Source organism: Bufo bufo, chromosome 4 (genome assembly GCF_905171765.1).
Source record: "Bufo bufo chromosome 4, aBufBuf1.1, whole genome shotgun sequence".
NCBI classification, from domain to species: Eukaryota; Metazoa; Chordata; class Amphibia; order Anura; family Bufonidae; genus Bufo; species Bufo bufo.
The window spans coordinates 196105845-196129224 of record NC_053392.1 but is presented as its reverse complement, the minus strand read 5'-3'; the positions used below and the strand labels follow the sequence as shown (position 1 = coordinate 196129224).

The window sequence follows — 23380 nt, the reverse complement described above, 5'->3', positions numbered from 1 at the left end:
CTACGAGTCTGGTGAAGTCCCCGGTGCCTCCGCCCGAGGTGAGAAAGAGGAGGAGGAGTTAAGAGGGCAAGTATATGCTGCCGTGCCCAAGAAGAATTAGAAGGCCAACAAAGGGGGCGTGGCCTGACTGCTATGGTGTGAGGACGCAAGTTCCTTCGGCTCCGTTATCATCCTGGCATTATCCTGTCTTTCTGACTGCACAGATCCTAATTTTTTTCAGTAAAGACCCTCGGTGAGGACCAACAACCGGTCTGCTTACCAGAGACCCGATCATCTATCCTGCGGCTGTCTCCGTCGCCGCCTGGCTGATCCCCCCTTGTGTGCGGCCTGCACGCAGCAAGACGCCCTGGACAGTGGACCTCCTGGTGAGAGCAGGAGGAGTGGGACGTGCGGACATTGTGCCTGCTGGTGCCGGTGAGTGAGCGGAGCCTGGTGTTGCAGGTCAGAGTGACCCCCGGGCTCTCTGCTGGCTGGCCGGCTGAAGTTAAAAGTTTCCCCCACGTGTCTACGGTGACGGGCGCCATCTTGACCGCGAATCGGTGGTTCGGGGCCTACTCTTTCCACCTCTGGCCTGGCGGTGCTGTGGATCCTCCTGACTTTCTACCATTCGGAGCCTGCAATATAAGAGGTACATACCTGGAGGAGAAGGTTGATGTGCTGGAGGTGGTGAGGCGATCCCTTGTGCTGCAGAGGGGACACTTTCAACTCAGTGGCGCAGCTGAAGTGCGTTTGTTCCTGGGGGAGGGGAAGGCTGGTGGTCCGCTGTTACTGTCACTAGCAAAAGCGTGGCTGCCTTATGGGCCGGAAAACAGGCACCTCAGGGCAGGCTATCCCGCCTAAATTAATGCTGGACAATATGAGTCAAACGGAAGATAGAATGGTTGGGGCCCTTTCTGCACAGCCGGAGGGTGATTTGGCGAAAGTTATGGCGGCCATCACTGGTTGTCAGACTGCGCTCACAGTTAAAATTGACCATGTACAAGCGGATCTAACTCTCCTCAGGCACGATATTGACCAGATAAGAGAAAGAACGACTGAGGTTGAAAGGAGAATAAGTGACGTGGAGGATAGAGCTCAACGTGAAGATTCTGAAATTCACACCCTCCAGAATCAAGTCAAGACCCTAATGGCGAAAGTTGAAGACGCGGAGAACCGTAACAGACGGAACAATGTCCGCATTATGGGTCTACCCGAAAGAGCGGAGGGCACTGCACCTGAGGAGTTTGTGGAGAACCTCATTAAACAAGTCCTGAATCCAATAAATCTCTCAGGGACTTTTGCAATTGAACGGGCCCCCAGGATTCCCACTCGGCCTCTGCCTCCGGGGGCCCCACCCCGTCCTTTTATTTTTAAAGTCCTGAACTACAGGGATCGAGATGCTGTGCTGGCGGCTGCCCGCCGTCTAAAAGACATACGTTTTGACAACACTAGGATCTCCTTCTATCCGGACTTCTCTGCAGAGGTGCAGAAGCAACGCAAACAATTTACAGCGGTGAGGACCCGGCTGCGGGAAAAGGGACTTGTCTACGCCATGATGTATCCAGCGCGGCTCAGAATCCAGGACGGTGATCTGGTGAAATTCTTCACTAACCCTGAGGAGGCCTCGGACTGGCTTGACCGCAGGGGCTGAGTATAACGAGACGTCTGAGCCGGGGGTCTCATTATTTTCTTTCAGATGACTACACTATATGATGGAGCTGAATGTGTAACGGTGAAGATACTTGGCTGTCTAGGTTAGGTTTAGTGGTTTACCTAGATTAGTTGGTTGACTAAGGGTCTTCGTCCCTATTTCCTCTGAGAGACGAATGGGGGGTGGGTATTTAGGCTTGGATGTGTTGGGGTTATCTAGGCAGGGAGGGGGTTGGGGCCAGATGTTCTGGGCTTTTGGGAAGTTTTTGGATTTGAATGTGATGACTGGGTATGAGTGCGTGAGTGTATGGCTTGGGTGGTGCAGGTTCTTTTGGGATTATTGTGCTTTCAAACCGCCATGATGACAGTCTGTCGGTTGGTCTCCTGGAATGTCAGAGGTCTTAATGACAAAATTAAACGATCTCTGGTCTTTAATTTTTTATGTAACCATAACCCGGACGTGCTGATATTGCAGGAGACACATCTGCAAGGGCGCAAACTCTTGGCACTACGGAGGCCGTGGGTGGGCGCAGCATATCATGCTACATATAACTCTAGGGCTAGAGGTGTGTCAATTTTGGTGGCGAAATCCCTTTTCTTCCGGTTGCATTCTGTGCATAATGACATGTTGGGACGGTTTGTGGTTCTTCATGCTGCAATCAGAGGCATTGACTACCTTGTGGTAGGTGTTTATGTCCCCCCCCCCTTTCGGAGGGAAGTTCTAGATGAGATTGTGAGACATGTAGCATCCTTGGCCCCGGTGCCTCTGATTGTGCTTGGAGACTACAATGCGGTCTTAGACCGTTCACTCGATCGGCTTCGCCCCAGTGACACCCATAATGAAGCGTTAAGCTCCTGGGCCGAGGTGTTTGATTTGACGGAGGGTTGGAGGTATTTGCATCCGGAGAGACGTCAATATTCCTGTTATTCTGCCTCCCACGCAGCTCTCCCCCGGATAGACTTAGTGTTCCTTAGTAGGGACCTGTTGTCCTCTTTGACGGTAGCTGATTACTTACCAAGAGGTATCTCTGACCATGCCCCCCTGCTGGTAATCCTGAAACAACCTCTTACGCCGGCTGAAAGAATATGGAGACTCAATAGTAAATGGCTGGAGGTCCTTCCTGTAGCTTGGTCTGCACAACAAGGTATGAAGGACTATTGGGAATTTAATGAGGGCTCAACTAACCCGTCAGTCGAGTGGGAGGCCTTTAAAGTGGTATTACGTGGCACTTTGATTCAGGCGATAGCTACACACAGGAAAGAGTTGAGTGCTACTAGGACTAAGCTGGAAGGAGAAGTGGTAGAGAAAGAACAGGCCTTTATTGTAAACCCAAATGCAGAGGGTCGTAGACTATGGGATGGGGCACAGAGGAAACTTAGTTTACACCTAACTGAGTATACCCAGAAGAAACTATTGTATCAAAAGCGCTTAGTATTTGCTGACAGAGATAAGAACGGGAGAGCTTTGGCCTTCCTGGCTAGGACTGAGACGCCTCAGACGGTGGTCCCGCATATTACATGTGGGGATGGTTCGAGGGTATATCGGCCGGAAGATGTATGTGAGCAGTTTGCCCAGTTTTACGCGGACCTGTATAGCTCTAAAATTAGCTTGACCCCGGAAGAGATCCGATCTTTCCTTCAAGCCATTCCCCTTACAAAATTAGCGAGGGCGGACTGCAAGTATTTAGATGGAGCTATTGATGAAGGGGAGATTAAAGCTGCGATTGGAGACATGGCAGTGGGGAAATCACCTGGTCCGGATGGCTTCCCAGTGGAATGGTATAGATTAGATGCTGAGTTACATTCTGCACGTTTGCTAAAATTGTTTAACTACGCCTATGAATCCGGTGGGCTGCCTTTATCCTTTGGAGAGGCTACCATTGTGGTTATTCATAAAGCTGGGAAGTCTCCGGACCACTGTGCGTCGTATAGGCCTATTTCCCTACTGAATACTGACGCCAAAATTTTAGCCAAAGTTTTGGCCAAGCGGCTTAGTGGAGTAATCTTATCTATCATTGATCCTGATCAATCTGGTTTTATGCCTGGGAAGACAACGGATATTAACCTTAGAAGGCTATTTACAAACTTGCAGGTCAGGCATGATAATGCGGGCTCAAGGGTCCTGGCGTCCCTCGATAATGAGAAAGCCTTTGACTCGGTAGAATGGCATTTTATTTGGGAGACAATGTCCTGTCTTCATTTCCCTCTCTCCTTTATTAAATGGGTCCAACTACTGTATCAGGCGCCCACAGCGCGCATTAGAGTAAATGGATTTACTTCCCGATCTTTTAGACTGTATAGGGGCACAAGGCAGGGTTGTCCCATGTCACCGCTGTTGTTTTCCCTGATAATGGAACCCCTTACACAATTAATCAATAATAGCTCCTTGATAGAGGGGTGGTCGATAGCCGGGATACAAGAGAAGGTGTCGCTATATGCGGATGACCTGTTGGTGTACTTAGCTGACCCTGGCCCTTCCTTAGAAACCCTGCTAGACGTGGTAAATGGATATGGGAGATATTCTGGCCTGCGAGTGAACTGGGCTAAATCCAGTCTTTGCATAGTGGATGTAGATGAAGGGGTAGATATTTCTCCGGTGTCTCCCCTGAGAGTGGTGGACAGCTTTATTTATTTAGGGATTCATATTCATAGAGACCCTTGGCAATTCTGTCTTTTGAATCTGAGGCCCACTATGGAATACGTTACACGTAAACTGGAAGCCTGGGAAAATTTACCATTGACCTTAATAGGCAGAATTAACATTATTAAAATGGTGTTGTTGCCGAAGTTATTATACGTGTATAGAGCAGCTCCAGTAAAGATTCCTAAGTCCCATTTTGATGTTTTAGACAAAGTCATGTCTCGATTCCTATGGGGTCATCAGTCCCCAAGAATAGCAAGAAAGACGTTGAAAGCCTCCTACTTACAAGGGGGTTTGCAACTTCCAGACATGTATATTTACTATATAGCGACGCGCCTAATGTATGCATCCTGGTGGATTAGAGCGGATGCCAATAATCCAGCGGTAGTGTTGGAGGCGGCGCTAGTTGGGTCATATGAGGCTCTAACGAACCTGGTTTATAGGGGAGGCGGAACTCTGCTTTGTGGGAGATATACGGAGGCCATGGTGACGGTTATAGAGGCCTGGGCGAGATTTGTGAACACACACATGGTCACCCAAGTAGGAGAAACCTGGTCTCCGTATGTCCCACTATGGCGTAATAGGCACCTCCCTGAGCTTTTACACCTATCAGATTTTGAATTTTGGCCTAAGAAAGGGCTTAAATATTTTACGCAGTTGTTCCAAGATGGGGCCTTTCGCTCCTTTGGAAGTCTACAGTCAGAGTTCCTATTACCTCGGACGAGTTTTTACCGGTTCCTCCAATTGAGACACGCCTGTGAGAAGCAGTTCCAATCTTTGACTTTAAGCTTAAAGTGTGGTCCTCTTGAATCTATAGCCAGGAGAGTACAACCACACAAGCCAATTTCTTCCTTTTATGTTGAAATTATTAAAATGCAAGAATCCCCAATCCAGCGATCATTCGTTAGATGGTCGGCGGATATCCCAGAACTAGAAGACTCTCACTTGGAGGAATGGTGTCTAGGGTGGAGGAAGTCTGTTATAAGCGCTCGGGACCAACTCATTCAGGTCAAGTGGATACATAGAGTATATCTGACCCCGGTGCGTTTGTGCCAGATGCGGCAGTTATTGAGTCCTGGATGTGACAGATGTGGAGGGGACAGAGGTTCCTTTTTTCACATGGTTTGGAGGTGTCCAACAATGCAGATATACTGGAAGGGAGTGTGCAATTTTATTAGTGTTAAGTTGGGGCTTCCTGGGATCTGTGATCCAATAATATGCGTTATGGGGCTGGTTTCTGATGTGACCCCATCCAAGTATAGTAGAATCTTGCTACGGTTACTAATGTTTTATGGTAGGAAGAACATATTGTTGAACTGGAAACCGCCTAAATGCCCCACAGTGGATCAGTGGGTGCAACTCATTAATAAAGACCTCCAGATGTACAAATTGACATACGAAGCTAGAGGGGTGCCTGATCGATTTGACAAAATCTGGGGAATATGGGTACAAGCGGAGGGCACAGTTTGAGATTCATTGCTGATTGGGTCTGCACTACCCAAGCGTGTGATTGTGTGTGTGGATGAGGTGTGAGCGAGTGCAGAATTCTTTTTGTGATGACAGTAATATTCTGTAATAAAGATACATTGCTGTTTTTTACTGTTGCGCAATATGATAATGACGGATTTATCTGCACCTGCTTATGTGTATGATTGTCATGCTGATTGTTTTTCCCTTTGGGATTGTTGTATTAACTGTTTTTAAAAAATTAAATAAATAAAGGCTATTAAAAAAAAGAAGGCCAACAAAAAGAATGGAAACTCAAAAAAGACAAGGGCCGAAGAAGCTAAGGCCAGTGTGTTGGAAGACATAAAGTCCCCAGGTGCTGCAGAGCCCAAAGAAGAGTCTGACGAAGTGGAAAAACTCTAAAACTGCCACCAAATCTAAGGAAACCACTGCTGAAGAGAAAGAAAAGTGTGAGCACAAGATCCTCAAGAATCAGAATGTGGAAATGAAGAAGCAACTGTCTGACTTACAGGTGAAGCACAGCAATCTGAAGCTAGAATACCGCAAGAGCTTAAAGCTGCGCAATCAGCAGCTGACCCAACTGCAGAGGCAAAGAGAAAGGAAAGTAGAGAAACAAAGACAGCAAGATCAAAGAGGGCGAAAGAGCATCATTTTCGCTCATAAAAGAGTAGAAAGAGAGTATCTAGCCATTCGATGGGCACCTGAGTCTCCTAGGGGCTATCTGTTAGGCAGAACATCAGTTTTGGTGATAAACCAAGCTCTGCTGACATGGGTGTGGAGAAATTAAGGGAAAGGTGTGCGGCGGATGCCCTCTCATGAGAATCCGGGTTTTACAAGTGTTCACCCCGACAGGTGTGAACAGACGGAGGGGATATGTGATAAGGTGGATAGTGCGGGAAGGTGTGTATATCCCACTCAGATACCTCAGCTGGGTGGGATAGCTAAAATCCGGGATGTAATAGTCTCAGCAGCATGTAGGTTGCTGGGACAAGTTTGTTTCTGGTATATTCTGGGCTGGATTTTAGTTGGATTGGCAGATAGGACTGGAAGTGGGATCTGCCAATCCACACCCTTCCAGGACGGGTGTTTCCTTGATCCAGAGAGGATTGCAGATGATGTCTGCGATAATCAGACTGGGATAAAGCACCTCCCAGGGTGACACTTAGGGGACAGTGTTATCCTAAAACAGAGGCCTGCTGAGGCTCTGTGTGTGTGGTCTCAGCCGGGCTTGGCTGAGGGACCACGAGGCTAAGTGACAGCCTGGAATTTGGGGGACGCAGTGATGCCTGCGGCACAAGGGTCACAAGGCCAGAGTCTGGAGGACTGCTGGACCACAATCCCCCAAAGGGACTTGTATTTGCTGCAGCCTGGAGGCTGCTGGACTATTGGGCTGAGAAAGCCACACCTGAGACAGTGTGTGAACTGTGATGTATAGGTGAGTCAGAGAGACACGTCATATGTTTTAGTTAGAGCCTAGATGGGCAAGTGTTTATTATTTTGTGTGGATGTCACACGTGATGAGTTGAAGCTGCGACTTCATAACCTGTTTTTGCTGAAGTGTCCGAAATAAAGCACGAGTTTGGACATTGTACCCTTGTCTGGTAAAGTAATATGTGATGGCGACCCCCTAAGAGTAAACGATCCCTTACATAGCATAATAGTTATTACTCACCGTAGCCTGTAGTCTTCCAAAAACTCACATGGATTTGTCTTCAGAACAAGTGACTCTAGTGGAGAATGCTTCAAGTCTGCAAGCCCACTCAAAGATTCAATGTTATTCTCTGCAAGTGATAAGTGCTGGATTGCAGGAAGCTTTGGCAGCTGCTTAAAGGACCTAAAGTGATTTTTGCTTAAGTTTAACTCTTTGCACCTGTAACATTCAAAATCAGTCTATTATTTTCAAATCAGTCAGTTTTAAATCATTAGATACCTCTAAACAAACAAAATTGAAAACTGTAGAAAGATGTCACATCCTTAAAGAGGTTTTCAGCATTCAGAATACTGATGGTCTGTCTTTAGGATAGGCCAGTGGTCAGCAACCCGCGGCTCTGGAGCCGCATGCGGCTCTTTTGAACCTTTGCCGCGGCTCCGGCATGGGCATGAGCAGTGTGTGTGCGGCATGAGCAGTGTGTGTGCGGCGGCGGCGGCGGGGCAGGCACTGTGCGGCGGCGGCTGGGCAGGCACTGAGATGAGTGCTTCCATTGTGGAAGCGAAGCGCTCATCTCCATAGTGATCTGTTTGCATCGCCGTCCTCAGGACAGCGATACAAACAGAAGGCTGTGCGGATGAGCAGGGCAGGGAGGTGTGTCCCTTTCCTGTTCCTCTGATAGGCTGCCGGCACTACTAGGGCAGCAGCCTATCAGAGGCCGGCGTAGGCGCCACCTGAGCCGTACAGCGCTGGAGTCGGGACACAGGCCGGAAGAGGCCTGCATCGCATCGCTCCAAAGAGGTAAGTATAAGTGTTATTTTTTATTTTTTTAACTGGCAGTCTGGCACATAATGGTATTATACTGGCACATGATTGGGGAATTTGGGGGGGCCCCTGGAATTACTGGCACATGATTGAGGGGGGGGGGTCTGGTATTACTACTGGCACATGATTGGAGGGGGGTCTGGTATTACTGGCACATGATTGGAGGGGGGTCTGGTATCACTGGCACATGATTGGAGGGGGGTCTGGTATTACTGGCACATGATTGGAGGGGGGTCTGGTATTACTGGCACATGATTGGAGGGGGGTCTGGTATTACTGGCACATGATTGGAGGGGGGTCTGGTATTACTGGCACATGATTGGAGGGGGGTCTGGTATTACTGGCACATGATTGGAGGGGGGTCTGGTATTACTGGCACATGATTGGAGGGGGGTCTGGTATTACTGGCACATGATTGGAGGGGGGTTTGGTATTACTGGCACATGATTGGAGGGGGGTTTGGTATTACTGGCACATGATTGGAGGGGGATCTGGTATTACTGGCACATGATTGGAGGGGGTCTGGTATTACTGGCACATGATTGGAGGGGGGTTTGGTATTACTGGCACATGATTGGAGGGGGGTCTGGTATTACTGGCACATGATTGGAGGGGGGTCTGGTATTACTGGCACATGATTGGAGGGGGGTCTGGTATTACTGGCACATGATTGGAGGGGGGTCTGGTATTACTGGCACATGATGGGGGGGGTCTGGTATTACTGGCACATGATTGGAGGGGGTCTGGTATTACTGGCACATGATTGGAGGGGGGTCTGGTATTACTGGCACATGATTGGAGGGGGGTCTGGTATTACTGGCACATGATTGGAGGGGGGTCTGGTATTACTGGCACATGATTGGGGGGGTCTGGTATTACTGCCACATGATTGGAGGGGGGTCTGGTATTACTGGCACATGATTGGGGGGTCTTGTATTACTGGCACATGATTGGGGGGTCTGGTATTACTGGCACATGATTGGAGGGGGGTCTGGTATTACTGGCACATGATTGGAGGGGGGTCTGGTATTACTGGCACATGATTGGGGGGTCTGGTATTACTGGCACATGATTGGAGGGGGGTCTGGTATTACTGGCACATGATTGGGGGGGTCTGGTATTACTGGCACATGATTGGGGTGGTCTGGTAAAGGTAAATTCAATATTTTAATTAGCTATTAATTTGCAAAAATATATTTTACATTGTTAAGTGAAAAAGTCCTTTATTTCTTCAGATTGACAGCTGACTGCATGATCCTGTATATAGCATTAAGGTAAGAAACAATATATGCAGTGTTATATTTGTTTTAAATGTCGCAATGGTTTTGCGGCTCCCAGTTTTTTTTTTCCTTCGGAAACGGGTCCAAGTGGCTCTTTATGTCTTAAAGAGGACCTTTCACTGATTATTACACTATGAACTAACTATACAGACATGTAGAGCGGCGCCCGGGGATCTCACTGCACTTACTATTATCCCCGGGCGCCGCTCCGTTCTCCTGCTATGCCCTCCGGTATCTCCGCTCACTAAGTTATAGTAGGCGGAGATTCCAGTCACTAAGTTATGGTAGGCGGAGTTCTGCTCTAGCGCTGGCCAATCGCAGCGCAGAGCTCACAGCCTGGGAGGTTATTTTCTCCCAGGCTGTGAGCTCTGCAATGCGATTGGCCAGCGCTACAGAAGAACAAGGGCAGACTCCGCCTACCATAACTTAGTGAACGGAGATACCGGAGGACATAGCAGGAGAACGGAGCGGCGCCCAGGGATAATAGTAAGTGCAGTGAGATCCCCGGGCGCCGCTCTACATATCTGTATACTTAGTTCATAGTGTAATAATCGGTGAAAGGTCCTCTTTAAAGGTTGCAGACCCCTGGGATAGGCCATCAATATCAGATAGGTATTTGCCAGAATTCTGATGCAAACTTGCATCAGTGTGTCTCAAAAAGACCTGGCATACTGTAGTTGAAAAGAAGCTCTTAGTCTAACGTCAGGGGCCTCTGACTTCTACTGTCATATCCACACTTGTCACAAGATATATCTTTGGATAACAGTCGACTGTTGCGGTGACTAGAAGACTAAAATTATGAGGTATAACACAACTGTAGTATAACAGTGGCTCTCCCACTGGATACCCCAGTAACCAAGGATTAATTTACTTGGAGGTTCCTTCATCTACTATTTCTTTGAAGGAATCTCTATCAAACCTGTTCGAACATTCATCAGTACTCTTAAAGTTACCCTTTTTTTTATTCCCCCCGGCCAGTGGAACCTGTGGTGAAATTTTAACTTACATGCCCCCCACTGCTGTGTTCCAACTTTGTGGCTCCTGGGCTTTCTTTACTGGACTTCCAGTCTCTGTCTCTCAACCCCAACATGAAATTCTTATGGACATATCACCGCTGAGGCTAGTCATTGACTGCAGTGACACACTTGACCCGGTCTGTGTGGATGTTGACAGGCAGGAACCCAAAGAACAGTGAATAGAGCCTGGGAACCACGTAGCTGGAACAGAACGGATAGGAGCAGGTTGGTATGGATTTCTCCACAGACTGCACTAGCTGAGGGAGAATTAAAAAAAAAAAAAATGAAAAATAGTAGGCACACCCAAATCTGGATAAAGGTCTCAGAGTCACAAATAAATAACAAAATACATATACACTATACTACTTTGCTATTATAAAATATGTTGTATCCAAAAAAAAGGGATATAAAATAGACACAAGTCTTGTGATCCTTTATAGTAACTCTGTTGTCATAATAGATATGTAAAGAGGTTAATCCAATATTGGTAGTAGATCGATAATATATTAGTGTATATGTATTTTGTTATTGTTCAGTAAACAATTTATTTTATAATTTATTTGTGACTCTGAGAATTTTATCCAGATTTGGGTGTGCATACTATATTACATTTTTTCTATTGCATTTGTTAAACTGGGACAAGTCTATTAGTAGTGCACCCTTATTCCATATCAGCAGCAAACCGTGAGCCACTGACTCTTTTTTCCTAAAAAACAAAACAAAAAAACTGGACAACCTCTGTAAAGCCTTTTTTTAGCCTTCAAAAGACCCTTAGCAAAAGTAAGTTATCTACCTTGGCAATCGAATGGCACTCAAGTCTTTTAATGAGTTGTCGACCAACCAAAGTCTTTCTACTCTTATTAGACGGCGAAGAATACGCAGAAAGTTGTTTTCTTGGTAAGGATCCCCAAGATCTTGATAAGACAGATTTATATTCTGCAAATGAACAATCATAAGTCAATCACAGGGTTCAGGTGACCTTCCTCATCCCATTCTTGATGTTCAGTGTTCAGTCTTACACATTCCTCATGTTTTGCAATTTGCCCTCCTTATGAGGAATTTATACACTCCCCATAAATAACAATGTAGGGGAAAAAACGATGCCCAGAGAAATTATACTATGAAAAACAGCAATATATAATTTTCACGGAAATATATTATTTCTTGTAGATTTCTGACATTTATCATACTCACTAACAGGCTGCTAAAAGTTCCACTTCAGCTGCTCTCAGAGAAAATTGGATTTCTTTATAACAATCAGGGATTACGTAACAAGTCATTTGCACATAGTCAGTCATGGTTTACAGTTTGTTATGTATGAATCCATTGTAAGCAGGCAACACTGAAGCTGGAGTCTTCACCACTCCCTGGGGCAGTCTACAACACCTTGCCAATTCTGTATGCACCAGTGAAGGAAACCAGCCACTGAGACATGCCATACTGGTTTTATTGTCTCTAATGGTTTCAAGCTTTCAGAGACACCAGACAACTCTTTGTAATATTAATATATATATATATATATATAACATTTTCAAGGAATGTTACACTGTGTTCAGACCAGCCAAGGCCAATTTATGTCTTTATGGAGTGCTCAAACATGATAAAATATCACTTCAAATGCATTGTGAACATGTTTAACAGACTGAAAACTTGTAAAGTCTGGCTGCCCGGAAACAGGACTACAGTTCTTATGCATCTACTGACCCAGTTCTTTCCTTCTAGCAAAGTTTCCCTTTAATCTTTTCACCTTTTACATAACTATGCAATTCCAGGATTGCACTTTCTTCACTTTGATTGACAGGACCAGACGTGTTGATGTTTACACTGCCTGGCCCTTTCAAAGTGGAGATGGTGCAGGAGTTGCAGAGAGAGCAGAGCATCTTGGTGTAATGACAAGCCCCCCCCCCCCCCCGTTGCTCCTAGAGGCTCATTTGCAGAAATTAAAACATCATTTTTCTCAGCAATGCGAGCACATAAATATGGGTGGGAGGAGGAAGCTGCTAACAGACAACTCTGGCAGTGGAATATCTCCCCAAGAACAAAAGAATCAGGCAGTTGAAATACAACTGCTCAATCCTCTACCCTGACATCTGCTGTTGCGCAAGAGTTGGCTGATATATATATATACACCGTGTGCAGAATTATTAGGCAAATGAGTATTTTGACCACATCATCCTCTTTATGCATGTTGTCTTACTCCAAGCTGTATAGGCTCGAAAGCCTACTACCAATTAAGCATATTAGGTGATGTGCATCTCTGTAATGAGAAGGGGTGTGGTCTAATGACATCAACACCCTATATTAGGTGTGCATAATTATTAGGCAACTTCCTTTCCTTTGGCAAAATGGGTCAAAAGAAGGACTTGACAGGCTCAGAAAAGTCAAAAATAGTGAGATATCTTGCAGAGGGATGCAGCACTCTTAAAATTTCAAAGCTTCTGAAGCGTGATCATCGAACAATCAAGCGTTTCATTCAAAATAGTCAACAGGGTCGCAAGAAGCGTGTGGAAAAACCAAGGCGCAAAATAACTGCCCATGAACTGAGAAAAGTCAAGCGTGCAGCTGCCAAGATGCCACTTGCCACCAGTTTGGCCATATTTCAGAGCTGCAACATCACTGGAGTGCCCAAAAGCACAAGGTGTGCAATACTCAGAGACATGGTCAAGGTAAGAAAGGCTGAAAGACGACCACCACTGAACAAGACACACAAGCTGAAACGTCAAGACTGGGCCAAGAAATATCTCAAGACTGATTTTTCTAAGGTTTTATGGACTGATGAAATGAGAGTGAGTCTTGATGGGCCAGATGGATGGGCCCATGGCTGGATTGGTAAAGGGCAGAGAGCTCCAGTCCGACTCAGACGCCAGCAAGGTGGAGGTGGAGTACTGGTTTGGGCTGGTATCATCAAAGATGAGCTTGTGGGGCCTTTTCGGGTTGAGGATGGAGTCAAGCTCAACTTCCAGTCCTACTGCCAGTTTCTGGAAGACACCTTCTTCAAGCAGTGGTACAGGAAGAAGTCTACATCCTTCAAGAAAAACATGATTTTCATGCAGGACAATGCTCCATCATACGCGTCCAAGTACTCCACAGCGTGGCTGGCAAGAAAGGGTATAAAAGAAGAAAATCTAATGACATGGCATCCTTGTTCACCTGATCTGAACCCCATTGAGAACCTGTGGTTCATCATCAAATGTGAGATTTACAAGGAGGGAAAACAGTACACCTCTCTGAACAGTGTCTGGGAGGCTGTGGTTGCTGCTGCACGCAATGTTGATGGTGAACAGATCAAAACACTGACAGAATCCATGGATGGCAGGCTTTTGAGTGTCCTTGCAAAGAAAGGTGGCTATATTGGTCACTGATTTGTTTTTGTTTTGTTTTTGAATGTCAGAAATGTATATTTGTGAATGTTGAGATGTTATATTGGTTTCACTGGTAAAAATAAATAATTGAAATGGGTATATATTTGTTTTTTGTTAAGTTGCCTAATAATTATGCACAGTAATAGTCACCTGCACACACAGATATCCCCCTAAAATAGCTAAAACTAAAAACAAACTAAAAACTACTTCCAAAAATATTCAGCTTTGATATTAATGAGTTTTTTGGGTTCATTGAGAACATGGTTGTTGTTCAATAATAAAATTAATCCTCAAAAATACAACTTGCCTAATAATTCTGCACTCCCTGTATGTATATATATATATATATATATATATATATATCTAATGTGTATGGACGGCTTTAGGTTGGCTGTACATATAAAATACCTGTCAACTGAATGATTGTTTGGCCAACAGTTATCTCTCCTGAAAACTCCACACGCATGCATGCTTGGCTTGGATGTACCAGAATTCTGAACATGGAAAGGAGAGAGAGATCTACTGCCAGACACCTCTGGTGCCAGCCTATCTTCTCCTCCTTAACAAAATTATTAGGCATGTTGAAATCCAACAGCCCAATCCTTATCTTCCCTGATATCTGAATTCAAGGGACTGTCGAAAGGCCTCCTTACAAATCACTTGATCGGCCAGTCCCAAAGATCACTGATCTAGTACTGAAAAAATAAGAGATGACAAAATAATTAACCACGATTGTGCCTAATCATCATTTATAGCTTTCAATTCATGAGTCATTTCTGAGACCATACAGTATATAGTTAGTATTAGTTTATGGGATTTCAGCAGAATCATGGACCAGCATTGGGGCAGCAGATACATTCTGGTATTTATAGGAATTATTTATTTATACATTTATATAGCGCTACTATATTCCGCAGCACTGTACAGACATTGACATCACACTGTCCCTAATGGGGCTCACAATCTAAGTTCCCTGTCAGTATGTCTTTGGAGTGTGGGAGGAAACCGGAGTACCAAGAGGAAACCCACGCAAATACGGGGAGAATATAGAAACTCCATGTAGATGTTATCCTTGGTCGGATTTGAACCCAGGACCCCAGCGCTGCAAGGCACCAGAGCTAACCAATGAGCCACTGTGCTGGTATCACCACAGCAGCATTTAGAACAGTAGATATTATACCTCCACTAAACAAGAGTAGCGTACTCAGACTTACCAGACAATTCTCCCAGTTTTCTTGCAGTCTCTGTCTCCATATCTCTTTATCGTTTGTGTGTGTCTCTTCTTGGAACAGATGAGCCTCTCCTCTTGTTACAAGTTCGTCCTCGGTCGGCCCTATGTTCATATAAAATGTATGCACGTGTTAAAAGAATAATCAGCTAGAACGTAGACATCAGCTAATAATAATAAGAGGGAGACATTACATGGTTTGGGTTGAGTGGGTGTACATTTTAGTAAGACTTTAGCAAATGCTTTTTTGCAGATAAGAGGTTTCTTACTTTACCTTCTCTAACTCTAGGACAACGAATTAGAGTCCCCTGCACATCATGTTCTTTTAACTTGTGCCAAGTTAGATATTTGAACGCATCACATGGAAGCTTTAAATGCAGAGAAGAAAGAGAGCTAATTATGTTTTGAAGTGTTTTCATGTGCATTAACGGAACATTTGAAAATGATTAAACCACGGAAAGCAACACCTTGAAATCACCAAAGTCACACAAGGACAATTGAGATTAAATATGCAAGTAAAAGTTATCTCTGGTTTGATATAAGAAGCATTGAAATTGATGCATTCAGGATGTGCACACTTATGGCATTTGACATGAAAACAAATGTAATCAACAACCATCCCTTACAGGAGGTTTAAGATTTTCAAACGCTCTCACAACCAACTGCTTACCAAGTTAACTACACTTCATGCCATCATATCCATATTACAATATACACACTGATTACAAGCGTGCAGCACAACTCTCACCTATTCATTTTTCAGAGATGGTGACAAATAACATGACCAATAACAAAAAACTTGAGGAGAACACAAGGCAGTGTCAACATTAACCATCAGAAACTCTTGCCTCTATATCTTATCCCTTCTATACCAGACAGTTCTTCAGTTATATAAATGGTAAATCTAAAAGTGTTGGCCCTTTAAGGAGTGATGAGGGAGGAGTTATAGACAGTGATGAGGAGAAAGTGAATTTTACATACTGTTTCGCCATTGTGTTTACTGAGGAAAAAGAAATGTCAGATGAAATGCAGAGTGTCAAAGTAAACTCCCCAATAAATGTGGTCTGTCTGACCCAGAAACAAGTGCAGCATCTTAAAAAGATTAAAATAAATAAATCACCGGGTCCAGCTAGCATACTCCCCTGTATCCTAAGATAATCATTTAATGTAAAAGACAGACCCTTATTTCTGATATTTAAGGACTCTATAAGGACAGGGTCTGTTCCACAGGATTGGCGCTTAGAAAATGTTGTGCTAGTATTCAAAAAGGGGCCAGAAAAAGAGCCTAGAAACTATAGGCCAATAAGTCTAACATCTGTTGTGGGTAAACCGTTTGAAGGTTTTCTAACAGATGCTATCCTTGAGCATCTCAATGAAAATAAGTGTATAACTCTGTTTCAGCACGGGTTTATGAGGAATCGGTCCTGTCAAACTAATCTAATCAGTTCTAGACTGGACTGGGGTGAGTTATTGGATGATATATATCTTGACTTCCCCAAAGCATTTGATACAGTGCGACATAAAAAGTTAGTACATAAAAGAAAATGCTTGGACTGGAGGAAGATGTATGTATGTGGGTAAATAACTGGCTTAGTCAAAGAAAACAGAGGGTGGTTATTAACGGTACACACTCAGATTGGGTCACTGTCACTAGTGGGGTACCACAGCGGCCAGTATTGGGCCCTATTCTCTTCAATATATTTATTAATGATCTTAAAGAAGGGTTGGACAGAAACATATAAATTTTTGAAGGCGATGCTAAACTGATTAAAGTAATTACCACAAAAGAAGACAGTATACTGCTACAGATGGATCTGGATAGATTGGAGGCTTGGGCAAAGAAGTGGCAAATGAGTTTTAACACCGACAAAAGTATGGTTATGCACATGGGAAGGAATAATGCAAGTCACCCGTACATACTAAATGGTAAAACACTGGGAGAAACTGACATGGAAAAGGACTTAAAGGAATTTTAGTAGTGGGTAAACTTAACTGTAGAAACCAGTGTCAGACAGCTGCTGCAAAGGCCAATCAGATTATGGGTGCCATCAAAAGGGGCAAGAATGCATGTGATGAGAACATAATCCTGCCACTTTACATATCACTAGTCAGATCGCACATAGAGTATTGGGTACAATTCTGGGATCCTCTGCACAAGAAAGACATACTGTAGCAGAGCTGGAGAGGGTACAGAGGAGGGCAATTGAAGTAATAACTGGAATGGGTGGACTACAGTACCCAAAAAGATTATTAAAATGAGGGTTATTTCATTAAAAAAAAAAAAAAAGACGACTGAGAAGGCGATCTAATAACTAGTTATTATGTATAAATAACTCTGTATAAATATATCGGGTCAGTATAGACATCTCTCCCATCATCTATTTATCCCCAGGACTGTGACATCCTCTGTGTCTGGAGGAAATAAGGTTTGTGCACAAACATAGAAGAGGATTCTTTACGGTAAGAGCAGTGAGACTATGGAACTCTCTGCCGAGGAGGTGGTGATGGTGAATTCACTAAAAGAGTTCAAGAGGCGCCTGGATGTATTTTTGGAGTGTACTAATATTACAGGTTATAGTTACTAGAGATGGGTTGTTGATTCAGGAAGTTATTCTGATTGCCTGATTGGAGTCAAGAAAGAATTTTTTCCCCTGAAATTTTTTTTTGCCCTCCTTGTGATCAACTTTGCAGGATAACAGGTTGAACTGAATGTATGGATTTCTTTTTTCGGCCTTATAAACTACATTACTATGTTACTAAGAGAAAAGAGATATAGCGCCTCATATGAAAACACATTGGTACAATGAACAGAAAATGTAGGAGAAGGCATCCTACTCCCTGAGGATGTTGTGTAAGACTCAAACCCTCTAGAAACAGTGTATAATTGGTAGAGTTGTGAAACCTTAGACTGCAGCCCAGGATCACGACCAGCAAGATGCCAGCGAAAACTGGGGAAGGTAAATAACTGAAACTTTACTATGTCTTTACCTGCATATTTACCAACATAATAAAATTTCAGTTCACAGGAAACCATTCTGAATTATCTTCTTGAACTACCAATTGACAGTGCCACACGAGTATAGCCCTTTTTTTTTTTTTACTTACCTTAAGCCACCATTCAATAGCTGTAAGCTGAATGATAATTTGGCCAATAGCTATCTCCTGTCTCCCCAATGCACACACGTATTCATTTAGCCCGAGCATGTATGTGTTGCCAATTGTGAGAGAGTAGAAAGTCGCTGCCAGAAGTGTCTGACGGAGGCTTTCTCCTCTCTCACCTTTGAGAGCTCATCTCCAGAAAGAACAACAGGATCAAGTGGAAAAATTCAGTCTGCACAATCATTCTCTTCCCTGATCTCATCTGTCAGAGGAGACTCCCTGCATACATTAGATTGTCAGCCAAACTTGCAGTTCTTGGTGGGTTCGCCAATACATTCATGTGTATGTGGGCCTTTATTCCTTATAGACTTTGTTCTGTCTCCAGCAGTGGGAGATTCATTTCAGTATCATTACAGATAACATCTGCTGTATTCTGTAGTTATTAGTTAGGTAATAGCACCATCTAGCGGTGGTAAAAATGAACTGCGCTTTGTTTTCTTGTTAATAAAGTTTATAGTATTGTGCGGAGTGCAATGCATTCTGGGAAGGAGAAGCCCAGTCTACATACAGACTACAGGACATCAGCAGAGCTGTTCCATGTAGCTCTCCTTAAACTCCACCATCTTTGTGCAAGTATATCTGGTTAGTGAGATCTACCTTGTCTCAGGGATAATATGTTATGCAGTGATGTTTAGTTAGCTGTAGTATTACTCTGGGAACATGTTGTAGCTGTTAGATGTTAGCTATGCAATCCTATGTACAGGCAGCCATTTTGGGACATGTGCTCAGAGTGATTGTAATGTTGTAGTACATGCTGTTCTATGCTTCCTGCTGTACATGCTATCTTGTATGCTTTATACTTATACAAGCTATTTGTATTCTTATAGTTTTACCACATCAATACTCCTGTTTTGCCAATAAACAAGTAAGACTACAGAAAACAGTCCTCTTATTTGGAAGACAGGAATGGTTTATACTGAATGTCAGACTGCACACTGTGTGAACGTGTATGAAGACAGAACACTCTTTATATCTAATGTATTACTCCGGGTAATAGACTCTGTGAATAAATATTACGGACCATTTGACCATCTAATGTGTATAGGGGCCTCCTGACTCTCCCTTGATGTCAGATATCATGGGACATAAGGATCCAACTGCCCGATCCTTTTTTTCTCTAGGAGATGAGCCACTGCCAGGGCTTTTTGGAGGTAGCTTTCATCTCTTTCCCCAGGCAAAATTTGGGCTAGCAAGCATGTGTATGGTACAGTCAGGAAACTAGAAATAGGAAAAAGACACTTAACCCCGAAGTACGCGAGCAGGAACTCAGAGGAGAACCAGACACCAGCACTTACACAACCAGAAAGGAGCTATCAATCGCAAAGCATGATGGGTGAGACCAGACTAAATAGAGGAGTTGGAATGACCACTTGAGCTACACCTAAGACAAGAGGTGTGGTCATAACCAGCAACAACACAGAAACAAGTGAAACCAAAGAGGCTCTCAGATCACATCACGTGCAGCCAGTCTCTTAGATCTTATGACCCCTGTCATGGGAGGGACCGTGACAGGATCTGTCAACAGCAACGTCCGTGTTCAACTTTTTGCATAGACAAGTAGCTGAAGGTCACTTTGCCACTGTCAATTAAAGCAGCAAAGGAGGGGCTGGTCACAGAAAAGCTAAGCTTGAGTGCAATGAGAGCAACAGTGACATGCTTTTTGCACCAAAGGCCAAATTTGCATATTAGGAAAAGTATCATAACTCAGGAATGGAGCTTCAGATCGACAAAATAAAGATAGCCCTTTATTCAGGTGAACGACAGCTACAATGCATTCGGAAAGACTTCAGACCCTTTAACTTTTTTTACATTTTGTTATATTCAGGCTTTGTGCTAAAATAAAAAAGTTCAAGCTTTTACCGTCATTCTGTACTCAGTACCCCATAATAAACTGAAAACAGAATTTATTGAAAAGGAAAAACTAAAATATTGCATTGAGTATTAAGAGTCCAGACCCCTAATACACTATACGACCCAATGCTAATTTTATCATATATTATTTGCTAACATTATTTCTGTAACATGATGTAACAGATAATTTTCCAGTAGGTTGAATGCATTAAGAAAAACAAAAGAATATTAACAATGTGAAAGTTAGAGAGTTTTGACTGAATCTACTCTCTCTCGCACGTACAGTGAACCCTCTAATGTCAACCAATACTGTACTTAGCTACTTAGCTATTTTATTAATATTGTAGACAAATGTCTGTTGTCTGCAAATTAAATGTCAAAAGGTTTTTTAATGTTTAACAATATGCTTGGGATTGCCCCCAGACTTCACAACAGCCCTTAATAAAGGACTGGGGTTCAGCCTTGTGCAGCAATTCGACCGGGCAACATTTGAGATTGAGTTATACAAATCCATAAGAAAAATGTACCTTCAGAAGGCGTTTCATGATACCCCTGCTGCTTCCATTCCCCCGAGACAGGGCGAGATCCCTGTAGCGGCTGGGCATGAAAGCGAGATGTTTACGATGAATTTTAATGAGTTAGAAGTTGCCTGTTTAGAAATCCTGCCGGATAAAAAATTCGCTAAATGTGAAGAAAGGGATGGTGGATGGAAAAGATTCACTGGGGGAATTAAATCTACATATTGCCCCTCCATACCTGCAGGTAGCGGCATCGATACCTTCTATAAAAGGATACTCCGTGATGTAAAGGCATTGGTTTACCCTTGGACTCCCTTTAATGTTAGTCCAGGGGAATTCAGGGCCATACGATGGCTACGGAATCACCCTGATATTGTAGTAAAACCTGCAGACAAGGAGGGGAACATTGTGTTGATGTCCCTTGAATACTATAGATCAGAAGTTTTGAGGCAATTGGAAGATATAGGGACATATCCAAAACTACCAAGTGATTCCACCTCCGCCTTACAATTACAATTAAAAGAGTTGCTACAAAAATACATAAGCATTGGCTTCCTTGCTGGTACTAGTATTCACAAATTGTTACCAGCATATCCCAAAAAGCCTTCATGGTATTTTTTGCCAAAGGTACATAAGTCACCTCCCCGACCCCCCGGCCGCCCGATAGTGGCGGGGATCGGGTCGGTGACTGAACCTTTGTCGAAGTACCTTGATTGGCTGTTGAGACCTGCCCTGAAAAAATCAGTTACTTATCTAAAAGACACCAAGGATTTTCTTTTGGCACTGGAGGATTTCCAGTGGCAAAGTGATTGGAACCTGGTGTCATTAGACGTAGAAAGTTTATATACCCGCATTCCCCAGCGTGCGGGAGTAGAGGCTGTGGTGGATATGCTTAAATCCACAGACAAGGATGAAGTCTATGTCCATTTTGTTGAAGAAGCACTATTGTTTGTATTGGGTAACAACACTTTCAGGTTTGGACAACAGTGGCATCGGCAGGTACACGGCACGGCGATGGGGACGCCAGTGTCGTGTACCTTTGCCAATATATACCTCAATAACTTTGAGAACAGATATGTGTTTAATACAAAGAATCCCTTTCTGATCAATATACAGATGTTTTTGCGCTATGTGGATGATGTCTTCATGGTGTGGAGGTGAACTCGTGCTTTATGCGAGGAATTTGTTTCCTATTTAAACCGCGAGAATGACATGAACATGCGTCTCACCTTAAATTTTGGGGGGGGGGGAGACTTTAGATTTTCTTGATGTTCGTGTCATTATACGCGATGGGGAAATCATAACAGAGGGTTATCGGAAACCCACTGCCTCCAATTCCCTTCTACACCATGTAAGCTTTCATCCACGTAGTGTGAAAGAGGCCATACCTTATGGACAATTCACATGGTTAAGGCGCATCAATAGCAGGAGGGATGGTTATGTAAGACAGGCAACTGAACTCAAAAATCGCTTATTGAAGAGGGAATATCCTTTGAAAATTCTGGATGAAGAGTTTATTAGGGCAGATAGAAACACACAGAATGAATTACTACATCAAAATAAGAAAGTGGAGCAAGACAACCGATTTGTGTTTGTATTCAAATACAGCCCCATGGCCGACTCGATTAAAAAAATTATCCACGATAACTGGGATCTGTTAAAGAATGAGAGCAGTCTAGATAAATTTACGGACAAAAAAACTCTCATTGCTTTCCGCAAAACACATACCCTGAGGGATCATTTAGTTAGTAGCCGCATGAAATGTGAACAAAATCCAAATCAGTGGTTAGGCGTGAAAGAACCTTTAGGAAACCATTGATGCGGTAATTGCTCCTTCTGTGGATATATCCTCCGGGACAAGGTCCTTACTTTAGGAGGTGTATCACACAGAATGAGACAATTCTGCACGTGTAAAACCACGTATGTTGTCTATCTAGTTAAATGTGAGTGCGGAGCATTCTATATAGGCAAGACAATTAGGCCCATGTTAGAGAGATTCCGGGAACACCTCAATTCCATCAGAACAAGGAAAGGCTGCCCCCGTCTTATAGATCATGTATGGCAGAAACATGGGGGAGATAAAAAATGCCTGGGTTTTGCTGGAATTGAGGTGATTCCAGCAATGACACAAGGAGGTGATAGACATCGCCTCTTATTACAAAAAGAAGCGCGATGGATAATCCGTACGGATGCCATGGGTCCTTTAGGCCTTAATGATCGCAATGATCTTAGTGTATTTGTCCGAGATGTAATTTGATTGCTATGGATGATTGTTTTATAACACGCATACAGGTGATGCCCTTTGCGGATGAGAGTTATGCCCCTTTGGGGTTTAATCTCACGCTCCTCCTTAAATAGGCTGGCACACCTGCCTGCGTCATACAGGTAGCCGGAAGAAGCACATCCGTGCGAGACGGCCGTTGCTGCCCCTCGCCGCTTAGGCGGCTTTTGTTCATTGTGAAGGCTTGTCCGCCTCAGCCCAACTATATTTGTAGGCATTTTCTGCCATCGCAATAAAGAATGAAATGATGACATCCTGCAGCTGGTGAGTGCCGCTGATTTTCTTACTTCTCTTTTGGTGGATCGTATTCTATTGAAAACTTACCTAAGCAGGCACCACCGCAAGCTTGCATATTATATACCCAGTATAAAGTAGAAGTGGGGCACTCTCTTAAGTAAAGGGATCTTTATTGTACAGCAGTAGTATATATATAAAATGACATTTATTACAACAGCGAATAAAAGCAAAGTAAAAG

General features: G+C 43.8%; 1 protein-coding gene across 1 annotated transcript in view; it reads right to left on the bottom strand.

Moving 5' to 3' along the window:
* LOC120997866 overlaps nt 1–23380 on the bottom strand; it is a 67561-nt gene that overhangs the window by 15540 nt on the left and 28641 nt on the right. Inside the window, exons 3-6 of the mRNA XM_040428187.1 lie at nt 15371–15464; nt 15083–15201; nt 11300–11442; nt 7410–7607 (exon numbers count right to left, since the gene is read on the bottom strand). Of these exons, the coding sequence (XP_040284121.1) occupies nt 7410–7607; nt 11300–11442; nt 15083–15201; nt 15371–15464 (554 nt within the window). The remainder of the gene's footprint in view (nt 1–7409; nt 7608–11299; nt 11443–15082; nt 15202–15370; nt 15465–23380) is intronic.